General features: G+C 39.2%; 1 protein-coding gene across 1 annotated transcript in view; it reads left to right on the top strand.

The window, feature by feature from the left end:
* The window catches only part of UBE3D (ubiquitin protein ligase E3D), a 179,784-nt gene extending 157,560 nt beyond the window's left edge, over positions 1–22,224 (top strand). The window contains exon 10 of the mRNA XM_050788165.1: positions 21,657–22,224. Coding sequence (XP_050644122.1) covers positions 21,657–21,677 — 21 coding nt within the window. The 3' untranslated portion in view covers positions 21,678–22,224. The remainder of the gene's footprint in view (positions 1–21,656) is intronic.
* Positions 22,225–24,633: the final 2,409 nt, after the last annotated feature.

The following is a 24,633-nucleotide window of genomic DNA, read 5'->3' as shown; positions in this document are numbered from 1 at the left end:
GAGGTGCCACAGTGGAGTCCACTTTGCCAGCCAACTTCTTCCTAGCCCATGTCATCTGTGTCTGCACTGGACACGTTCCCACTTGCAGCACCTTGGAAACCACTGGTCTGATTGCTTTGGTCTCTACCCAATCAATTGCGTTTCACTTGGTTTTGCTCACTGACACCTTTAAGAATCTGATAAAAGCTTTGGGTCTTATTCCTTTAAAAAAGTGCATCTGTGTGAAATTTTGCATACTGTTTCAAAGCCTTCATGGACTGCTCCACCATCACCAAAGGCACATAAATTCCTCAGACCTAAGCCCTTTCTAAAAGTCAGACTGCATCTTTTTCACACTAAACAAAATAACAATAAAAAACAAAATTTAACTCTAACCACCTAAACACATTATACCTTCATCATTTTCAATTAGTTTTGGAGGAAACTGAAAGAAACCTAGGTTCTGGTTTTAGCTCTGCAGCTAGTAGCTGGATTGCCTTCAGCAAGTCATGTAAGACATTTTTGGGCCTCAGTGTCTCTGTCTCTTAAACTCTAGTGTTCTGTGTTCAGCTGTAGTCGTCTGTAATTCTGTGAGCCAAAGTAAGGTCACATGAAGTCAGTAGTCTTCTCTATGACCGAGCATATGCTGTTTGCATCCATTTATTCATTTTTAGCTTACGAGGGAATAGCCTTTCCATTCACTCAGGCTAGATGTGAATGTTGTAGTTGATAAGCAGGGCAATATTGACATATGTAAAAAGACACTTTCTGCTGTTCAGTTTGAATCCTTAAGTTCTGGGTTCTTTTTGTTTTGTTTTGATCCAGCAATCCAGTCCTCTTCCTCACATTTCCATCACCTCCATCCTCAAGCAAAAATTTAACTGATTTATCACCTTCCCTTCCCTTGACTCATTTAAAGTAATACACTAATACCCTGAGTTAAGCTGTATCTAAATACGTTTGGATGATAGAGGAAAAGGTAATGGTGACAGGTAAAGCCCAGTGAATGGAGTGCTAATGTAAAGGGGCATCTATGGAGACAATGAATAAGTGGGTCCTTAGGTAAATGAAGTAGGAGCACAACTCAAGGGAGAAGAGGGGTTGGGTTAGGACATGTGATACACTTCTTTTACAACCTAGTTATCCTCAAAATACTTGAAATTAACCCTGTCATTCCTTTTCTGAGAAAAAAGAATTCTTTGCCTGGGGCAGTCATTCTTCCCAGGCTGTAAAACCCAGCCATAATAATGATGCTGCTAAAATTATAATTTATTGGGCATCAACTTTGCAACAGGTACAGTGATAGAAACTTTGTGGATTTTAATTCACGTAATGATTATAACCACCCTTTGGTACTTGTGCAGCTATTTCTGTTTTTCACATGAGGAATCGGAGGCTTAGAGAAGCTAAGTCAAAGCCATATAGGCCTCAAACCACAGAGCGAAAATCTAAGCACAGGTTATTTGATTCTAAAGCCTCTTTTTCCCCACTGGATTGCATAGCCACTGGGCTTTCAGTTAACAACTAGTGAAACAGTCCTGTAAAACTGTCCACCTTAGCGAATCTGCCTGCAGGTAGGTTTATTGTTACTGCGGCTCATCATCTTTTGCAGGTAAATACAATGTATGAGATCATTTTTGAGGGGAGTGATGTGCCTAGAATAGAGAATAACCACTGACAAGATTCTCAGGATTTTTAAAAAAAGGTTGTTTGTTGTTTTATTTTGATTTGCTTTTAATTCATCACTCTGCCTGGCACAGTGGAGGAACCCAATGAATACATCCAGAGGATGACTACGTGGATGTATGAGTGAATGAAAGGCAGTTTATTCTACAAGGCTTAAATGAACTGATTTTGCAACAGCTAATACAGAAAGCAAAATTTTAGCATTATACACTAGTATGACTTTATTTCTACATTTCAGGAACAAAATATCATATAACTTTGCACATAATTCTTTGAAGCTCTTGATAGGTTTTTTATATTCTACTTCCCAAATCCTTTTGTGTAGTTATAAGTCAAAAGCAGAGTATTACATCACTTTCATTGGAAAAAAGACTAATTTTACATTGTAATGATTGTACCTGTTCTGTGACAAAGCCTTGATTTAAAAAAAGAAAACTTCCAAAAATTCCAATTTAATAGCTCAAAGAAAAAAGATTGTCTCTAGGAGAACTGGGACACAATTTTATAGTTTATTCATTGTAAAATTGGCCTTCAGTGCTAAAATGGAAAAAAGGATGAATGCAGAAGAAAAAAGCATAGAATAACTGACTAAGCTCGAAGGTCATTAATGGCACTAAGAGGAATAAAAATGATAAAGTGTACTTAGAAAATCATATTCTGTGAAAAATGAAATAGAATTGCTCTTAGCAAGAAAAAAAAAGCATGGAAGAAATCTTTTTAGTACAGTTGAGGGAAGGGAGGAAGGACTATGTGCCCAAATGAGTAGCTCTGTTGGAGCCAAAGAATGGGTTCTAATCCTTACCAGAGCAAATTTCTTAAAAATGTAGGTCAATAAGAGCTTATAGTTAAGAGAGAAGCCTGGTTTCCTGGAGACATGTTTTCTGTTCCCCGGAAGAAAGTCCAGTATCAGTCAGCCTGTGAATTCAAATGTGTGATTCTAAGGAGGTGCAGCATTAATTGGAGCAGCTGCTAGCACAGGAAGAGTGTTGAGCCTTTCTGACCGATGACAGGAGAAAGCTTTAAGTAGGGTAGATATCAGCTCCTCCCATGACTTTTCCTGAGATTATAAAATTATCAGTGTAAATGTCATGGTCCCCCTTCCTGATCCTGTACATCCCCTTTTTCTACCCCCTCACCTTCATTGGGGAAAATCATTCATTATTTAGAAGGCAGCAGCACTAGTGAAATGCTCAAAACTCACATCATTTTTGCAAGAGCTGACCAATGTGTTTAAATGAAAGTCTCAAATAAAATCTGTCTCACATGTGGCCCATGTGCTGAGTTTAAAAGGTCACTATGGGAAACTTTCAGCTAACCTTTAACCTCTGTGACTATATATTACCTAGTTCAGGCTTATAAGAAGTGTTCTAATTTATAAGTTTTATTTTCATGTAATTAGAAAAACAACAAAAACCAGTTACTGTCTCAAATGTTTGGGCCCTTGTCATTCCATTTAGAAGCAGTATATTGGTAATGGAGCTTTTTGCTGTGTCCCCAAATACTGCATTTCAAAGCCTCAATTCTGATCCTTTACCAAGTAGGAAAATGATTGGAGAGTATACAATGAACTGATGATCAAGTCTTGCATTAAGGTAATAAATGAAAAGACTGTGTCACAAAATCTATTCATGTCCACCCTGGGTTTTTTTTGTTTTGTTTTGTTTTTTTGCCGAAGTGTTCTTGCTGTGACCTACTTCTGCAGATAAGAAAAATGATTTTGCCATCCTTCTATGACATTATGGCTATAGTGAACTGTTCCCAAGTGTCTTGGTGTAGGTGGCCTTGTGAGGATACACATTAATTATTTTTAGATTGCTGATGCATCACCTCTGTGGTGTCTATATTTGTCTTCTAAGAATGCATCATCACTCTCTAATTATAGGTGATCTGGTGGGATTAGATCTTTTGGGTTAAACAGACTAGGATGACACAAAATATGCATGGAAAGTAAACATTTAAAAAAATTGGTGAGCCAGTGATTGTTAAGATCCAAACTATACTGCCGTGTTTAGAATAACACTCAGAACAATCTTCACATTGTCAGTGTCACCACCTGCCTAATTCCTACATTTTAAATCACTTTGCCAATTGAGTTTATTTTTATGTTTTCAACTTGAAATTTATCACCTAATTCTAATTCTTGGACTCTTGCAATGTTACCCCAACAGCTTTTGTTAAAAAAAATAAATAAATAAAAAATAAAAGGAAATCACCATGGAATCTCTGGGACTCTGCTCTGTGACAGCCATCTCTGCAGAACCAGGAGAGCAGTGAGGGCTGTGGCACCTTGGTCTCAACTTTGAGGCTTCTGAGGCAGTACAGAGCAGAGCTCTAAGCAAAGTTTTAAAGAGCAGATCATTTTCTGGCCAGGATGTTTTGCCAAGTAATATGGAAGTAATAGAGTACTGGGGTTGAAAATAAGAAATCTCCCAGTCTCTTTTCAGCTCCATCCTATAAAAGGTTATTTTCTCTGATGTTGATGCAGAAAAGTAATAAACCTAGATTCTAGTTATATAATTAATTTATCCAATCATTCATTCCAGGTAACAAATATTTACTGAAAACCTTCTGTGTACAAGACCTCATAGAGGGATATACAGAGATTTAGATAAAACATTGCGCTTCCACATGAATGGTCCTTTTGCAGGCAGGAGTGGATACACAAGGGTTTTATTGGGAAATCTAAAACACAAAGTGTCGTCAAGAAGAGGCATTTGGTTCCCTTCTCAGTGTCTGTGTCTGGGGACTGTGTCACAGGCAAGGTGTGGGAATTTAAAATCACCAGTGCTTTTCCTCTTTTCTTGAATCCTAGTCTAAGAAGTAGCTTTCGGGAATCACAAATTCAAGTGTTTAATTGGTGATGAACATAAAGCTGGAGCATTTGAACATGTCGAGGGTAGTGACCAAAGTGCAAGGGTGCCTTTCTTGTCCCCCAAGATCACTTCTAAAACTCAGTGCCATTTTAAACAGTTACGTTGGGAGGTAGGGGAAAGATCGCATCCAATTTCATTCCCCTACTGTGCAGCAGATGTGCCCACAGGAACAAATGCACAGTGCGATGTTGTCAGGTTTCCAAAAGAATTTAGCTAATGGGCTTCATTGCTCATAGACCTCGAATCCCAGAGAATCAACATGAAGGTGACAGACAAGTACAAAACTTGAAGCTTCTAAGAGTGAGTAAGTGATGAAGTTTTGTGAGCAGTTTTTCCAACGTGGGAGTTCTAATTGCCCCACCCAAAATTTGAAGCAGCCTTGCATAAAGGGAAAGAAAGCAGATGTGAATGCTTATGTTAAAAGTCAGCTAATTTAAACCTAAGGAAAAAATTCTTAGCTGCAGAGAGGGCCAGAAAATTGAAGGAGCTCTGCAGCATCTCCTCTGGAGGCATTTCTGAATAATATCTCTCTTGAATGGCTTAGCTGTACAGGTAATGGGAAAAGCTGACTCAGGGCTGCCTCCAGGCTTAGCAGGGAATATATTCTGGGTACCATTGTGAGTATTAGGGAAGGCCTGAAAATCACTGACAGAAAGGCTAATGTTATACAGTTCAGATTCCCCCAAGGAAGAAAATGTTTATGCAATTCAACCTTAGTAACCTGAGTGGTAAGCTACTTGTTTTCTGCAAACATCAGAGTTAATAGTACCTGTACCCTGAACTACTAGTTTATGGCATATTTTTGGATCCATTTTTCTTCCCACTTAAGAACAACTTTTACCTTTGTATCAGGAATGTTCTCTTAGATTCAGAGAGAACCACAGAAGTCAGTTGGCAGTTACTGTGACCTGTGGGACAGGGGTAACCCCTTCAGAAGTCCTCACCCAGCTGCACACTTGCCACACTCCCTGTGACTACTTCAGACTGCATTAATTGAGCACAGAGCCATGGGGCCAGGGAAAGTGTGGCACTACAGAGAGGGGCGAGTGAAATGCTGAGGCTTACTGGGAAACCTGGGCTGACTCACCTGCCTCCTGAGCCAGGCCCTGCTCCACTCCCACACTTCTTTATGCCCCCGCGTTATGACCCCAGGACTGTCTTTGTGCCCTGGCTGTATAAATATTTCCCTGAGGCCTTCAGGAAGTTTCAAGTAGCATAGTACATGAATAAGTTATGCAGTGAAGGAAGGGAAGAAAGGAAGAATGTATTTGAAAGGAGAGTTGTTAACATTAAGTCCTATACCCCATCCGTCTCCTAATATTTTTTAATAAACATGTATTAAGCACAGTTTATATATGTAATGTATTTATTGAGCAGTTGAACTCATAGGATTGAAATATGAAATGTTTTCCCCCAATCTTCAACCACATTTTGGAGTTAGGAAAGGTGTTGCTGAGTTCTTTTTTTTTGTTTTGTTTTATTTTCTTATTTCAGTAACTTTAGAGGTACACGTGGTTTTTGGTTACGAGGATGAATTGTATAGTGGTGAAGTCTGGCCATTAGTGTCACCCAAATAATGTACATTGTACCCAACTATTCACATTTTAAGATGGATTTTTTTTTTATTGTAGACAGCTGTACTGTTCATCCTGGGCCTGTAACTACCAGATGCCAGTAGCATTCCCCTAGTTATGACAACCAAAAATGTCTCCACACATTGCCAAATGTCCCCTGGTTGAGAACCACTAATACACACCCATGTAACCATTATCCAAAAAGAAGATTTAGATCATATCCGTTTCCCATAAAGTTCCCTTCAGGTATTTTACAGTTAATCCTCCCTCTTTGAAAACCACTGTCTCTATTTTCTATCATCTTAGATTCATTTTGTCTATAATTGGACTTTGTATAAATTGAATCATACAGTATGTACTTTTTTGTCTCGACCTCCCACTTAACATAATGTTTTTGCAATTTATCCCTATTACTGCATTTATCAATAGTTCATTCTTTTCTGTTGCAGAGAAGTATTTCACTGAATAAATATGCCACAATTTGTTAATCAGTTCTCCTGTTAATGGACACTTAGTTTGTTTCCTACTGGGGGCTATTTTGAATAAGGCTGCTGTAAATATTCTGTTAAAATCTTTTTGTGGACCTGTTTTCATCTCTCTCAGGTACATATCTAGGAATGGAATTGCTGGGTTGTTAGGATAGATGTATATTTCACTTTTAATAAACTGCTAAACACTTTTGCAAAGTGCATGTGCCATTTTACACTCCCAGCAACCATGTCTGAGAGCTCCGGCTGTTCCGTGTCTTCATCAGTGACATCACTTGGTGATGCCAGTCTTTTATTTAGCTATTCTGGGTATCTCATTATGATTTTTCGTTTGCATTTCCCTAACGACCAATGATATGAGCACCTTTTCATGTGCTTTATCTTCTCTTGTGAAGGATCTGTTTTAAGGCTTTTTATCATTGATTGTAGGAGTCCTGTTCCCCTCCTACATCCGCCACCACTACCCGTAATTGGTTTGAGTTTTACAGGAAACTTTGGCCATCTGAATAAATTTGATCTAAAATATAAAAACCACTATGAAACATGCCTTCTGGATTTTGTTTGTTTGTTTCCATTTCCAAACATCCTGTGAGTTTATAAAGTATTTTTCCTTAGAGGTTAGAAATACTCCTCCTAATTAGCCAGACACGTATGCAGAACTACTTTAATTTTCTATGGCATAGCCTTCCAGTGCTCAAAGCCCCTACACAGCAACAGCCCAACCTCATCCACAGCTTTGACAAGCAAATTAACGCAGGAACCTGTCCCCACATAAGGCAGTGAGTCACTTTTATAATTCCATGCCTAAGGGAGTTTTGTGGTGAGCCTTTTTTTGGAAGCAGTTATTTCTCCCTCCTCCCTCCATTTTTCTTTTACCCATACAGGAATGTCTTTACCTAGTTTAAAAAGAATTAAGTTCTCTACCTAGAAAGATCCTTTTTTCTATTCCTATTTTCTGATAATAAAGTTTAGCTGTTTCCTTTTAATTACAGTGGAAAAGGGAGGGACTTATGAACTTTCTTTTGTTTTAGTTTGTCCAATAAAATGACTTCAATTGTTAAGATGGTTTTAACTGTTCTACTTAGCTAACCGGATAGAAAGATTCATCTCTGAGTAGTTTAGGACCTTGTTTCTAAATAGGATACAAGGACACTTGAAGCAGGGTGTTTTCTTGCTGCACTTTGAAAAGGGAAGGCAGTGGCCTGCAGAAGGGGAATGGCTTGTGTTATGTGTATACGTGAGGTTAAGTGTACAAGGGCTTTGTAAGCAGTAAGGCAGTCTCCAGATGTGGTGGCTAAATACCATTCCCCACTAAAAGGAACCACTTTCTTGGGAAAATGGCTGATTCTATGTCTGAGATAAGAAATGTACAAGACAAGACTGAGTTCTGTCTTACCATAAGGGAGGGAAAAAGTAATCAAATTATTATAAACTACTAGGATCATGTCAAAAGGACTTAGGCTCTAAGTTGAAGAGGTTCTTACTGACAGAGATGGGCAGGTTTGCGTATCAGTGAGAATGACTGCAGTGGATTAAAGCATATCAAATATACTTCAAATCCTTGAATTCATAAGGATACTAAAAGCATAAAAGTGGTCACATTTCAGTCTTTGGAAAACTCTGCAGAACAAAAGGCCTGATTTCTTTGAAACGCAAATTGCAAATGGAGAAAAAAGGAAGGAAGAGGAACCTATTATTTAAAAGCAATGTAAAAGACTTATTAGTTGTGATACTTGGATCACATTTGGATTCTGATTTAAACAAACGCCAACTGTTAAAAAAAAAAAAGTATGAGCTAGTTGGGAAATTTGGTCACTGACAGGATATTTGGTTATATTAAGGAATTATTGATATTTTAAATGTGATCATGGCATTGTGGTTTTATTTTTATAGTAACCTTTCTTTTAAAGATACATGCTGAATTATATGTGAAGTAATAGGACTAGGATTTGCTTCAGAAGAGGTCTATGGCAGGGATTTGAATGAAACAAATGGCTGTGAGCTCATAATCATTGTTTCTGAGTAATAAATATATGTAGATTTGTTATATCTTTACTAGAGAATATATTAATATTTGAAAATTTTCGTAAGTTAAAAACAAAACCAGTTGAGTACACTACAGATTGTTACTGTTAAGGGTTTATTGGAGAACAAAAGCAGATGTTTGAACAGGGAGAGAGGACTGCTGGGATGACTAGACTTGAGTAAGGAGCTGTATCTCGCTGGCCTTGTTTGTTGGTATGTGGCACTGAAAAAATTAATATCCAGTGATCTAACCTGCCCCAACATTTTTCTATCTTTTGATTTAGTGAAAAATATGTGGCTCTTCCTTTCACTTGAACATTTAGAGGCCACTGTAGGGTATTAATTGGCCTAATTTCAGTATTGTTTTGTGTGAGAGACTAGGGAGGCCCTAGGAGAGGGAGAAAGACAGGGGAATGGCTGGTCATTGGTTCGGACAGAACACACAACATTTATCGATTAAGTTTGTGGTATATGGGCATGATTTGTGGTGCCCCCAAATAATTACAATAGTAACATCAGTGATCACTGATCATAGATCACCATGGTAGGTATAATATTAATGGACAAGTTCAAAATATTGAGAGAATTACCAAAATGTGATGCAGAAAAATGAAGTCAGCACATGTTGTTTGAAAAATGGGCACCAGTAGACTTGCTTAACGCAGGGTTACTGCAAACCTTCAATTTGTAAAAAATGCAGTATCTGCAAAGTACAATAAAGTGAAGCAGAATAAGTGAGATGTGCCTGTAATAGTAAAGGACTCTTCAGCCAAATAGTTTCATATATTAAAGATCCATGGCTTAATCATTAATCCTGGATTCAGAGTTGAATTTCTCAGGAGTGGATTATGTCAGCAATCCAGGATGTGCTGCTTTGAATCCCTAGGAGTGCTGCCCGTTACAAACCTTTAGACGCCCCCTACACAATCCAATCCAGTGAGTGGCCTCTGGGCTTCAAGTTATTTTTCAAGGAGCAGGTGATATTTTACACTAAGCAACCTACATTCTTATATTTGAAAATGCTATAGGTTTATAGTTTTTTCTTCAGATGCAATATCTGCAATTTCAGTGACTGTCACTGGTAGATGTTTTGTTACTTAGGGTAATATAGAAAAAAAAAAGCCTTGGATATTTTATATACACAATTAGCCATTTATGCTTCTCCTTTAAAAATAAACAAACATGAATTTGTTTATTAGCAGCAGACAGCAAAAGAGATGCATCTGGAGCAATATTTAAAAGAAACACTTAGGTTTAGTATAATAATATTAAGCTCTTCCATTTATCTAAGGCCTCATCTGTGCCTTGGCCTGCTGGGCCATTTATGTCCTTTATTACTAATCCCCACAACCACTGGTGGGCAGAACTGGAGGGAGCTAAGGCTCCAAGAGGCCATTCAGCTAGTAAATGTCAGGAAGGCATTCAATCTCAGCTCTCCCAAGAGCTTATATTTTTCTGCTCTCCCACCACCTCTAGCAGTGTACAAACTGCTGCCTTCTTACACTAATCTGTTTTTACTTCTCTCTGTGTAATGTACAGTAGTCCTCATTTAACGTGCTTGATAGGTTCTTGGAAACTGTAACTTTAAGTAAAATGACGTATGGCAGGTCCTTGAATAATATTGTTTCCTTCATCGTCATTTCATTATAACTTTGATGATAAAAAATTGGTTCATTATGCTTCGTTTAGCTTAAAGTCAGAGCTTCTAAAAACCTGTCAAGAACATTAACTGAGGATTTACTGTACTTTATCTCCAATTCTCCTGTCTTTTCATATCAATTAGAATTCACCTTTCTGCACCTTCCTGGTAGCCATCTGAGACTTCCAACTTCTCATGAAGAGTCTACCATTTTGAATGCTGAGAGCCTTTTTCTAGTCCCATACCCTACATTGTTCTTGACCTGGAAGAGTTCAGTGAACAGTTCTGTGTAAAAGAGCCCCCTTTGTCTTCCACGTGGCTAAAAGTAAAAAAGCCAAGGCTTCTGGTGAAACATCCTACAGGATCCTCTTCAGCTTTTCAGCTTGTTCCCCTCTGTTGGTATGACCGTTTATAAACTCCTCATAAGCCATTATTTACCCCTCCTTTAAAACAAACAGGCTAATTACTGTTTTGTGATCCCTCTTTATTTCCAGCAAGTGCAAATACTAGACTTAAGAAATAAATGGTCTTTATTTTTAAATGGCTATATTAGCATGTTTTTCTTTTTAAAATTTGCATGTCTTAAGTATGTTTTCAAAGGAATGTCTGAGTAGCAAATGGCTAAAGAAAATGAGTATCTGGTTACATTTTGATCCCTTTCTTGCTAGACCTTACCTGTTATTTAATTATTCCAAGTCATAATCATTTTTACTGAACTGATTCAACTATGCTATACTATGACATATCCAGCTTTCTAAACTTAACAAAAATTCCTTCCCAAGATTTCAGGCCAATTTGTCATCTTTCCTGTTGGCGCTCCTCCTCTGACAGAAGTCTCCTCCTCTAATCAAGTAATCATTTTCTCTTAAAAGTAGGATTTACTTTGCCACTCTATCTCTTCTTTCTCCTCCTTGCCACTAATCCAAAAGAAGTAATCTACTTTCTTCTCAAAAAATAGGGTGCTAGCTGGGCATGGTGACTCACCTGTAATCCCAGCACTTTGGGAGGCCGAAGTGGGAGGATCACTTGAAGCCAGGAGTTTGAGACCAGCCTGGGCTACAAAGTGAGACCTCATCTCTACAAAGGAAAAAAAAAAAAAAATGCATGCATCATTTCAACTGCTACTAAATCTGGTTTAAAATTGGATTATGGATTCCTTCTTCAATTAAAGTTACCATAGCAATTATCTCTCACCATAATTAAATGGAAGGGAGCTTTTATGATGAAATGAATGTGAGGCTCAGAGACAGAGATCTGCTTGCACCCCTAGTCTCATTACTAGCTTACAGCCATGAGCAAAAGTTACCTAACTTCTCTGACCTTTGAGTCTTCACTTACAATTTGGGTAGAATTAAATTAGATATTTAATTCAAGTGGATTTTTTAAGGATTTAGTGAGATGATACCATGCTTGGCACTTAATTTCTTCACTGCACAAAAACATATTAACATTTACTAAAGCACTTATACAAACTACTGAAAAATTTAAACAGTCTGTTGATAGGTGTACTGAGTTCTATACAATTTTATCACCTGTGTATGTGTATCCACCACCATAGTCAAGACACTGAATAGTTCTATCAAAACAGGAATCCCTCCTGTTGCACTTTTATAATCCCACCCTCTCTGCCCTCTCCACCATCCTTAACCCCAGCAATCATTGCTCTGTCCTTAACTTGTAAAATTTTGTGATTTCAAAAATGTTATGTAAATGGAATGAAACAGTGCGTAACCTTTTGAGATTGGTTTTTTTTTTCACTCAGCATAATTCCCTAGAGATTCTTCCAAGTCTTGTGTATTGATAGTGGGCTGCTTTTTATTGCTGAGCAGTGTTCTATGGTGTGGATGTACAGCAGTTCAACCATTCACTTGGGCTGATTCCAGGTTTTGGATAGTAAAATAATGCTGCCTTAAACATTCGTGTACAGATTATTATGCGAACATAAGTTTCTATTTCTCTGAGACAAATACCTAATTTGCAGTTGTTAGGTCATGTAGTAATTACATGTTTAGTTTTAAAAATAAACTGCCAAACTGTTTTCTCGAATGGCTCTACTCTTATATTCCCCTCCTCAGCAATGTATGGAAGACTCAGTTTCTTTGCCAACTTTTGGTGGTGGTACCGTAGCTTATTTTAAAGCCAAATTTGTGACCATTTTCTTTACCTGAGCTAACCAAATACATTTGCTGGAGACCCATGTGGAGTGACTAGATTTAGAAAAGAATGGAGTTATATGTGATATGCCACAGCCTAGTCATATGCCACATCAGGGCACATCAGAAGCTGTCTCCGCTAACTCCCACCTCCCAGAAAATTCATTCACTTAACTTTCAACAGACTAACTTTATATGATAGGTCAATTTGAACTTGAGACATTGGCCCCTTCAGTCTCTACATAGTAAACAAAAAGGGCTTGGCTTTCCTTTTGTCAACAGTGGGCCCAAGCTCCTTTATTAATATTGGGAAATTGAACTGGACATAATTTGTTTCTTTCTCCCTTGTTTGACAATTTTATTGTCTTCTAGAGGAAAAAGATGTTTTTTGAAAATATTTTTGGGCACCCAAATTAGCACCTTTGAGTTTGCACTGGTCTAGAAATGAAGACACTGGAGTAGGAGTTAGAAGACCTGTGTGTGAGTCCTCGCCTAATTAGCTATGTCACTTTAATCCAATTCCCTTCTCGAGGACAGTTTGCTCAGCTGTATAAAATGGCTGGACTAGATCAACAGCTCTCAAACCTAGCAAGCATCAGAATCACCTGGACAACCTATTAAAACAGCCCTTGCTAGGCCCCACCCCTAGATTCAGTAAGTCTGGAGTGGTCACAGTAATTTGCCTTTCTAACGCGTTCTCAAATGAGGCCAGCAATGTTGGTCCAGAGACAACACCTGAGAAACACTGGGCTGGACTATTTTAAAGTGCTTCCTGGGACTGTCAGTCAATACCACCCTCTCCCAATCCCTGCTCCTCTGTCAAACTCCTCAGATTTGCTTTCTGGTGAAATAAGTTATGCACTTACTCTTTTTTTTTTTTTTTTTTTTTTTTTTTTTTTAGTGATGCAGATGTGTAGTAAAATATAATGCAGCAATTAAAGATATCCTAGAATAATTTTATTTGAAAATTACCACAATACATATTACATTTAGTTTTAGAAGTGCTGTTTCACAAAACAGCTATATGGAATTGTCCAGAAAACATAGATATAAAAATCTAGAAATATATATCCAAAATGTTAATAGTAGTTATCCCTAAGTGATGTAGCCACAAATTTTTTCTTTTTGTGTTGTACCTTTCTGTGTTTTGTAAGTTTGTCTATAATTCATATAATCATAAGTCACATATTTGAACAGGAATTATAGTAGGCAATATAAGTCTCAACTTCTCTAAGTTTCAATAATTAAAATAAAGACCTTGTTGAATACCAATCAATAGAAGAAAGGCTTTTTTATTTCTGGTGTGAAATAAAATTGTCCAGGATGGTTTTCAAAGGCAGGTATGACCCTGCTTATCCCTTTCTCTTAAAAAATGTGTTAGGTCACCTTTTGCCATTCTTCCTACTGGACAGAATTCTTCACTCGTGCACAAGTAGCCCTGGCCTCAAGGCTACTTGTTAAGTATCTCAATACTGCCCGCATAGTGTTTCCATGCCACTTTTCCACTGATAACTAGTGGGATCCACAGTCACAACCTTACAAGCTATTTCCTCCTCTTTCCTTCACAGTGAGTCAGAAAGCGTTTTGTCTGCATGAAGCAAGTTTTCTTCTTGGTTGCATGTCTGTTAAAAGAATTAATATTTGTAGCTAAAATAGGAATTAAAAAATTGCCACTGAAATAAATCTGTTTAAATGACAGAACCCATTCATCTGTGGAAATCTATTTTGTTCCACAATATAGGAGTTCATGGCCCCTCCTGGGATTTCTAGTTGTTCTGATATCATAGGCATACCATTTCTTCACCAGCCGTGCTTCTTAACCTTAAGGTAAGAGTGGGTATGGTTTCCTTTAAATATGATATATTAAAATGGTTTTGCTGCTAAAGTCACCTCTCCTTAAGCAACTGAAAATATTTCAGTTAATTGATACTATAGAAAAGCACTTTATTTCTGAGCTCTAGAAACTCTGTTTCTGAATAAACTTGTTTGGTCAGAGGCATGTCACCAATAGGGCAGCACAGTGGTGATTTTCAAAACACCACTCTAGGCCAAAGCTGCAGCAGTGCCACTGTTCCCTTCTGCAGGTTCCTTCCTGCGGCTATTCCATAGGAAGGGGAAATTAAAGGGACTTTTTGATTTGTGAGTGTGTGAGCATGTATTGAGGTAGCACCATTTTATATGTTGTGCTTTAACACCCACCCATATTAGTATCCTCGAATGATTTCCTTACAAATGTTTTGTGCTTCAGAGGCAATATATTTTTATGTAACATCGGAAGACTGCTATGTAAATGTTGGCCTCATGGGTTTGTTCTCATTAGTAAAGTTACCGGATTTGCTTTATATGACTGGGAGCATCAGAACTGCTTGTTCACTACGGTGTTACAATAGCACCATCCAATGCCAACAATACTGTCCGTAGTGCAGTTATTCTAAAAGAAGTGAGGAGATGTTCATGTCTAGGACTTACTTGCTTTGTTGAAGAATAGGATCAAGATCCAGTAACTGCTATAGTGGTCCTTGATTTCAGCCCCATCTAGAGATGAAAAGCCACCAGTAGTCCTCTTCTGTCTGCCACATACACATCTCTTAAAGTACTTCTCATCCTGTAAGTCAACTGCTGGCCTTCTACCTAGATGTCTGCAAGAAGACATAACAAGGCTCAGCCTAACTTTTTAAATCAACAAACTGTTTAGTTATATGTAAATTTTCATAGTACATCATGGCTTAAAGCAAATACAGGGTGAAAGTTTAATTTATAGATACCCGTCTTTTTTTCTCTCTCTACCTTTTAAAAGTTCTTACAGAATGTATGCAGAAAGCCCAGGGTTGGAGGGCTACACTGATGTTCCCTTAGTCTACTGTTTCTGTCCCTTACACACATAATTGTTGCCAATTTGGAGGGACAGGATTTTCTTCCTCATTGGATTGCTTCTCACATTTTTGGTGTTTTGTTTGGTCCTTCCTGTCTGCCAGTCATTCATTTAGCAGGCCAGCATCCTAGGGGGATCAAGTGTGTGCCAAACTCTGGGCCATGCCGGGCTTTATGGCTCTCTTTGCCTCCTCCAGGGTAGTGTCTCAGGAGGCTCTCTTGCTTTCATAACACAAAATAGTCTTGTTTCTCCCAGCAGGTGTTAAGGTCCATCTTAAATTTACTACACCTTATTGGAATCACCTAATTCCTTGACTACCTCTCCCACTCTCATTTCAGCAGGAGGCGGAAATTCCTTCTCAGTGTGCTCTGTGGCTGGAACAATCAGTGTCACATAGGAGATAATTACTGATTGAATGAATGAAGCTAGCCTCCCAGCCCAGAGAGAGAAATATCTTTAAATTTTTTTTTTATTATACTTTAAGTGCTGGGGTACATGTGCAGAACGTGCAGTTTTGTTACATAGGTATACATGTGCCGTGGTGGTTTGCTGCACCCATCAACCCGTCACCTACATTAGATATTTCTCCTATTGCTATCCCTCCGCTAGCCCCCACCCCCCAACAGGCCCCAGTGTGTGATGTTCCCCTCCCTGTGTCCATGTGTTCTCGTTGTTCAGCTCCCACTTATGAGTGAGAACATGTGGTGTTTGGTTTCTGTTCTTGTGTTAGTTTGCTGAGAATAATGGTTTCCAGCTTCATCCATGTCCCTGCAAAGGACATGAACTCATCCTTTTTATGACTGCATAGTATTCCATGGTGTATATGTGCCTCATTTTCTTTATCCAGTCTATCATCAATGGGCATTTGGGTTGGTTCCAAGTCTTTGCTATTGTAAACAGTGCTGCGATAAACATACGTGTGCATGTATCTTTTTAGTAGAATGATTTATAATCCTTTGGGTATATACCCAGTAATGGCATTGCTGGGTCAAATGGTATTTCTAGTTCTAGATCCTTGAGGAGTGGCCACACTGTCTTCCACAATGGATGAACTAGTTTACACTCCCACCAAAAGTGTAAAAGCATCCCTTTTTCTCCACATCCTCTCCAGCATCTGTTGTTTCCTGACTTTTTAATGATTGCCATTCTAACTGGCATGAGATGGTATCTCACTGGTTTTGATTTGCATTTCTCTAATGACCAGTGATGATGGGCTTTTTCTCATCTCTTTGTTGGCTGTATAAATGTCTTCTTTTGAGAAGTGTCTGTTCATATCCTTTGCCCAATTTTTGATGGGGTTGTTTTCTTGTAAATTTGTTTGAGATCTTTGTAGATTCTGGATATTAGTCCTTTGCCAGATGGATAGATTGCAAAAATTTTCTCCCACTCTGTAGGTTGCCTGTTCACTCTGATGATAGTTTCTTTTGAGAGGAATATCTTACAGTATTTATCCAACACAAAAAGTTGAGTCTAGGGTATCGTCAACATGGGTGTGATTAATGCCAAATTAGTGCGTTAGTAAAAACTACCTAATCCCAGTATTATTTTAAGACATCAAGTATATTTTCTAGATGCTAGAATAGGTTGTAGTTTTTAATTTTATTTTTGTTTTTACATTTATATTGTATGTTTTGTATAGAAAATTTGGATCTTGGAAACTAGATTTTATTTTAATTAATTAATTAGTTTATTTATTTTTGAAATGGAGTCTCACTCTGTCACCTAGGCTGTGGAGTGCAGTGGTAGGATCTCAGCTCACTGCAACCTCTGCCTCCTGGGTCCAAGCGATTCCCCTGCCTCAGCCTCCCAAGTAACTGGGATTACAGGCACCCACCACCGTACCCAGCTAATTTTTGTGTTTTTAGTAGAGAGGGGGTTTCGCCATGTTGACCAGGCTGGTCTCGAACTCCTGACCTCAGGTGATCCACCCACCTCAGCCTCCCGAAGTGCTGGAATTACAGGTGTTAGCCACCACGCCTGTCCAAGAAACTGGATTTTATAATATAAGGGCATAAGCTGTCCTTGTCCTTTTCCTTTTCCACCATAAAAACAGCCTGTTTCAGATCATGATTTTGAACATGCACTGGACAAAAATATATATCTAAAGGAAAGTTTTATGTTTTTTTTTTTTTTAAGTCAACAATGTCCTTTTTAAAAGGAACATTTTTGTCTGTCTACTTAGAGTCCTTTCTAAAGCCTTTCTATGTAGCCAGCCTTGATGATATATTTTTTTAGTGATTGAAATTCTAAGGCCAGGCAGCGTAGCTCACGCCTGTAATCCCAGTGCTTTGGGAGGCTGAGGCGGGTGGATCACGAGGTCAGGAGTTCAAGACCAGCCTGACCAACATGGTGAAACCCCATCTCTACTAAAAATACAAAAATTATCCAGCGTGGTGGCGTGTGCCTATAATCCCAGATGCTCAGAAGGCTGAGGCAGGAGAATTGCTTGAACCCAGGAGGCGGAGGTTGCTGTGAGCCAAGATGGGGCCACTGCACTTCAGCCTGGGCAACAGAGCAAGACTCCGTCTCAAAAAAAAAAGAAAGAAAAAAGAAAGAAAAAAGAAAAAAAAACAGAAAGAGGATAAGAAATTCTAAGTCAATGTTGAGAAATCAGTTAATATAAATTTATCTAGGGTAAAATAACATTAAAAAATGTTTAACGTGTCACACAAAAGTATTAATGCATCCCAAACTTACATTTGGTCAATGATACTGTGTCCGGAATTGGTGGGTTCTTGGTCTCGCTGAAGGGCTCCTCAAGTGCCGCCAGAGTGGATGCCGAGGCCGAGGCGGCGCCGAGAGCGAGGGCTGCTAGCATGTCACCTCTCAATACATCAACCTGGCCATGTTGATTGTGGTTTAAGAAGATTGTTTTTAGATGATTACTCAAAGCAGAGACATCATTGTTAGACATCTTAACGTCCTCTCCCTCTCTCCATTTCCAAGTATAACTATTCAGGTGTACAGAACTAAGTCAAATCTTATAACCAACGGGAAAGGGTTGTCTTTTGTTTTTTAAAATAATTATTTAGACTTTGTAACTATGTTCCAGAAATGTAACAACCAACAGAGCTTTAAGCTGCAGCTATAGTCATATGCACTGAGAAGCTTTAAAACTTTACTTTGGGGAATAAAACTAAAAAGATGAAATATAGAGATCTTTCTCGGTGTGGTGGAACAAAATAAAATTATCCTCTCTTAAAATAAATGGCAGTTAGGGGAAGTAATTTCTCCTGTCATGGATAAATGGTAGGGAACACAAAATCAGCATTTGAAATATGTTAACTCACAGTGTTTTAAATATAAGGAATAAAATGCATTGTACAGTACCTGTTCCCAAGAATGGCTGCAGTTTCATGTTAAGTCTTTAAAAATACATAATGTGCTCAGCAAATGAAACTATAAAAACTAGATAAAAAAAGACATTAAGCCAAATTTTAAACTTTTTCTTTTTTACTGGGAGGGTCCATTTTGTGTTATTTAATTTAATCAGCTCAGCCTCTTTTGTAGTTGTTCCTCATCTTGAGTTCATATTCACAGGCATGCAAAAGAAACCTTTTGATAGTTGAGGCAATACCAAAGATTGGAAGTCTCTAAGCCTCTGTTGCTTTCTGTCATTCATCTGTAAAGTTATAGTGGGAAAAGCACGGATTAGAAATCAATTTCTTTCTAAGCCCACCATGTCACTTAACAGCTTTGCTACCTAAGCAAGTTTCATACGTTTTCTGAGCTTCTGTTTCTTCATATGTAAAACAAAGTTTCAAATGCCTGCTTTACTAAACCGTAGGACTGTGCTGCGAATGAAAAAAACCAAAGTAGGCTTAATAAGGTGTTTTACAAATTTCATGTACATCCTGTTGGAATTCCCATTTTGTGGATGAGGAAAGGCTGAATGGGGCTGGCTGATAATTCTTTGTTATAGGGGCTCTCTACATTGTAGGAGAACGTCCCTGGCCTCTGTCCACTGGATGCTAGTAGCACCCCCTCCCAGTTATATTGACAACCGAAAATGTCTCCAGATACTGCCAGACACCCCTCAGTACACAAAATCACCTCAAGTTGAAAATCACTATTCTGTATAGAATTCTTAATCATTTTCTTTTTTTTCTTCTTTTTTGAGATGGACTTTCCCTCTGTCAGCCAGGCTAGAGGGCAGTAGCGTGATCTCGGCTCACTGCAACCCCTGCCACATGGGTTCACGTGACTCTCATGCCTCAGCCTCCCGAGTAGCAGGGATTACAGGTACCTGCCACCATGCCTGGCTAATTTTTGTATTTTTAATAGAGACAGGGTTTTACTGTATTGGCAGGCTGTTCTCAAACTCCTAACCTCAAGCCATCTGCCTGCCTTGGCCTCCCAAAGTGCTGGGATTACAGGCCACTTGAGCCACTGTGCCTGGACTCTTAACCATTTTCGTAATGTCATTTATCAGTGTTATCCTTATGCTAAGTATTTCCTGGTTGGAATACTCCATGACATGGCAATTTTCAGAATTAAAAAGGAGATAAATGGTTTCTTCCATTGTCTTTCTGTCTGAACATAAGCAGCGGCATTGTCTTGTTTGTACAGTCATGAGCTTCCTGTCCCTGTAAACTATGTAGAAGCAGAATGTTGCCTGCCAGGGATGCTGCCCACAGTGAGCCCTAAGTCAAACTCAGTGACGTCTGGTCTTCCTTCCCCTGTTTATTATCACAGGCTCTACTGGCCTCTTTTCTCATCTGTTATATTCACAGACTTCTAATATCTCTTGTCAGCTGAGAGACAAGGGAAATGCATGGATTTTCCTAATCATTATTATTAGGTTTTGAAGGGAAGGTGAGTGTTAAAGACAGAGAGAGTTGGTGGCTCTACAGCAACGCAGGTTTTATGTCCAGCACAGACCTGCAGAGGTGGGGGACCAGCTGAATGCCAGCTAGAGCTCACCGCTGCTTACAGGCTGGGGTATTTATAGGTATGGGCGGGAGGGGTCTGGGCAGTATGGCTTGCTGCCCGGCAGGATATTGATAAATGTTCCTATGATCAGGCGGTTTGGCCCTTTTTCCAGTGGGATGTGATAGATGTTCCTTGGGCCTTTGTCCAGCAAGATATGATAGGGATGTTCCTTCCGTTGGGCCGTTGCCCGGCAGGGTATGATAAGAAAGTCAGGTGGTTGGGCAGGATGTTTCTCATGGTCTGAACCCCCATGGAATGTTTTACTTTGACCAGGGTCAGTGAAATGGTAGCGGGGCGGGGCTTACCAAATGGTGCAGCTTGAACTAACAGTGATCTCATTTGAGCTTCACAGTAAGCTCTTGAGGTTTGCATCAGTTGTCCATGTTTACATTTTGTTTAGGAATCAACCTTTCCTCTTTGCTGCTCCTTCCAATTTGGTGTTCTCTTGATAGAGAAACTCAGCAGGAAGTTGATACGGAAACTCAGCAGGTGCCTTTCTCACCAGCACCGTACGAAGGGTAACATCCTTCTGAATTACTCAGCACAAAGCAGATGCTTTCTGCCCTGTGTGACCCTCCCTTTTCCTTTTCTTTTAACAGAGATAGTTAAATACACACCTCTTTTTACTGCATTCGGGGACTTAAGGACAAACTTTCCTGATGCTATTGACAGATGTCCCATACTTCCCCAAGAGTAGAATGTTTTTACTTCTCTTGTTCACACCTAATACAAGCTTCCCAAGCCTCCCATACTTCACGATCTATCTCTGCTGTATACTTGACTCTCTTCCTCATGCTGGCACAGTTCCCAATGTATTGTCACCCCTGAACTAAACCTTTCTAAACATTTATGATTGACTTTGTTATGTTTGTTTCTGTTTTCAAAACTATTGGGAAATTAGATACATTTGATCTAGGCCTCATTACATAGTCTGAAAATATTTTGTACATAAGACTGTGTGAATTCGTTTTTTTAACTCTAGGTTTTAAGATGAATTGCTGCTGACCAACCAATATAAGTGAAAGTATCACCATGACCTAGGAGAGACTGGTATCATTACCCATAGGGATGAGGACCTGGAATCGCCCAGGAATGAGATTCAGAATTCTAAATATGGAAGGTCCAAAACAATAGTTATGAACCAATGGGAACAAGGACTAGGTTACTTCATGGCAATATAACTTTAGTTTCAATTAAAACTCTTTTTCTCCTTTAAAATGCATGTGAATCATCACATTACCATATGGTTCATTAAAAAAAGACTAATTGGCTCCTGCTGTAAAATACAATGTCTAGATCCAGTAAGAGTCATTTTTCTGTTTAAATAAGTGTATGTTCTTATTGACCAGACTTACCTGATTCTGATTTGATGTACATGCAGCCATTTTGTCATATTATAGAAGTAAAGCACTGTGGGTTTTTCTTCCTTCTCCAGGTGGCCTTTTTGAAGATGTAACTATGAAGCTGGGCATTCTCCTCCCCTGGCAGACAGCTCTCAAGCAGGAGCACACTGAGGCCAGCAGTCAGCTCAGGAGACATCAGTTACAAAGACAAGAACCAGAGCTATGGGCTAAGAGCATTGCATTGAAGTTTAAAGTTCACTTGTTTGCATATATTCTCTAAGAGAAGAGTTAACTTTAGATCTTTGAAAACCCAGGACTGTGAAGAAAGTCGTAGTAGCAGGTTGAGGCAAGTATAGAAGTTACATCTCTATTTCCCACAGAGAGGAATATTCACATATGTGCTGTGTCAGCACCACCTGGAAGGTTATTAGCTAATGGAGACCCATCTGTCCTGTGTGGAATCCAGTGAGGAATTTTATTGGTGGAACTGAATGTTAACTGCTATAAATCTAGGAAATAAACTTTTAAAGAGTTTCTTAGGATCATTTAAAACAAATTTTTAAAAAGAAAAATAGAAAACATTTAATACTTTATTCAGAGGAGATGCTCAGTAGATGTTTGTTGAATGAATGATTATCAAATCAAAGGATTTCCCATTTATGCAAATCTGCATGTTTCTTTTGTTATTTCCTTTACCATACACTATTGCAAATTAATAAATATACCGCACTAGCATCCTGTTACAGAGTTGTTCTATTCTTTGTGTACCAGCACAAGTGGTGAGGAAAACTTTGAGTGAGAATGATGGAGCTACTGGGAATCCCACAGAGTACAGGCTAGCTCCTAATTTCACAAAGAACATTTGAAACTTGCCTAGAATCACACAGCTAGGATCAAAGCTGGGACTGGAGCCTGGCAGGTCCATCTCCTCTGCCCAAGATCTGATCTATCTCTCTCTGACATCCTCCTTTCCTGCTCCATGATCAGGAGGACAGTCTCTGGATTTGCAGATATCCTTGCTGCTCAATTGGCATTAATCCCCACAGACCACCTAATACATCTTGCCTCAGAAACCCTGAGTTTTCTATCTGCAAGTGTTCTAACCTTTTTTTTTTTTTTTTTTTTGAGACGGAGTTTGGCTCTCTTTGCCCAGCTGGTGTGCAATGGTGTGATCTCGGCTCACTGCAGCCTCCACCTCTGGGGTTCAAGTGATTTGCCTGCCACAGGCTCCCGAGTAGCTGGGATTACAGGCACCCGCCATCACGCCTGGCTAATTTTTTGTATTTTTAGTAGAGACGGGGTTTTGCCCTCTCTACCAGTCACCAGAGGCTGGTCTTGAACTCCTGACCTCAGGTGATCCACCCACCTTGGCCTTCTAAACTGCTGGGATTACAGGCGTGAGCCACCACGCCCGGCCTCTAACATTCTTAACACAGGTGTCACTTGGTGTTTTATGATTGGGTGAACTTTTCATGATTTCTTCCTGGTAGTGCAACCAAAACATTTGTCTCACTGACAGAGCAGTGGTATGGCGTTCCTAATTCTGTAACTTGTAGACTGACATAGGAATAATACCCAACTGTTGATCCTGCAGAGTCATTTCATTGAGCACAGTTTGAAACGCTGAAGTTCTTAGTGATACATCCAAGACTCACAGCCACAGAAGATAATTAGTTTGGCTTCACTTAAGCTACTAGACTCCCAAACATCACACTGACTTTCCATGCTTTAGATTCCTATCTGTCAGTATATAGCAGGGTTCCTCAGCCTCAACACTGTTTACATTTTGGTCTGGATAATTCTTTTTGTTGGACACTGCTCTCTGTGTTGAAGGATGTTTAGCAACATCCCTGACCTCTACCCACTAGATTCCATTAGCACAGCCCCCTCCTTCACTCCAGTTGTGTTGACCAAAAATGTCTGTATTGTTGTGATTGACAAAATTAACTACAGCTGAGAACCACTGCTGTAGAAGATATGGCCTAAGAAACAAGATTTGGTGACTGTCTATAGAATTGTGTATTGCCCATGACAGATTATTACAAAATCTGAATCTTTTTCTGGCATGTAGCCTGAGCTTAGTATACCTTTTTTTTTTCACAAATGAATACATTAGTGGTGAATGCCTTTATGCATGACTGTTTCTTATAGTTCAGTTTGTATTGGTCTAACGATGGAAATTGGAATAACTTAGATGAAGCAGAGTTCGGCCTGTTCATAGATACTTTTTCTCCCTCTGGAAAAACGCAATGGCCATACTACCATACTAATGTATGTTTATGATTTAGATCCTAAAGGTGCTTGTGATTGCACAGATAACTCTGTACTGCTCAAAAAAACCCAACTAGAAGAATATTCTAATTTACTAAACTTGCCTCCCTAAGAAAGTCAAGTTGAATCAAATGTAGTGAGACACCCTCATCTCACCTCTTCCTTAGGCCTTAGGAGGAACCAAGCCAGCTTTCTTTCTGATGGCACAGTGTGGGGAGTGGAGGTGGAATGACCATGACCATGAGAAGCTCTAAGGGACAGAGGTAAGAGGAGGTCATGCTACACACACGTGCACACAAAGAGCAGGTTTCTGGCGACACTATAGTTACTGTGCTTTAAATTGCATCTGTCATGAATCACATAAATCTTGTCATGGTGAAGTTCCCAAACTCAACAGGTCTCCATTGGATCTTCCACAGTTGGGAAGGGAGGGCCAGCAGAGCTGAGCCAGTGCTCAAAGTGCGTTATTCACATCTAGTCACTGGGTAGGCCTGAGGGGTAACATGTCTGTACCTGTGAGAGACTACTTTGGGGCTATAGGGCATGAAGGGAAAAGGGAAATGGTCCTTTCTATCTGTTTGTTGCTCCGGGTGGGTGAATTGGTGTGTATGAGATACATGCACAGAAACAAAGAGACACAGGGATAGCATGAAAGACATTTAAATTTCATTTTAAACCATGCTGGGAGGGCTAGACAATGGAAGCAGGCTGTACAAAATTAATGTTGACCCTTGGAAGTCGTTCCACATTAGCCTCCTGTGTCTTGTGAGTGTAATTCCACAATCTATTCAGTAGCAT

Source organism: Macaca thibetana, chromosome 4, assembly GCF_024542745.1.
Source record: "Macaca thibetana thibetana isolate TM-01 chromosome 4, ASM2454274v1, whole genome shotgun sequence".
Classification (NCBI taxonomy): domain Eukaryota; kingdom Metazoa; phylum Chordata; class Mammalia; order Primates; family Cercopithecidae; genus Macaca; species Macaca thibetana.
The sequence above is the reverse complement of the archived record's forward strand: the minus strand, read 5'-3'. Positions and strand labels throughout refer to the sequence as shown.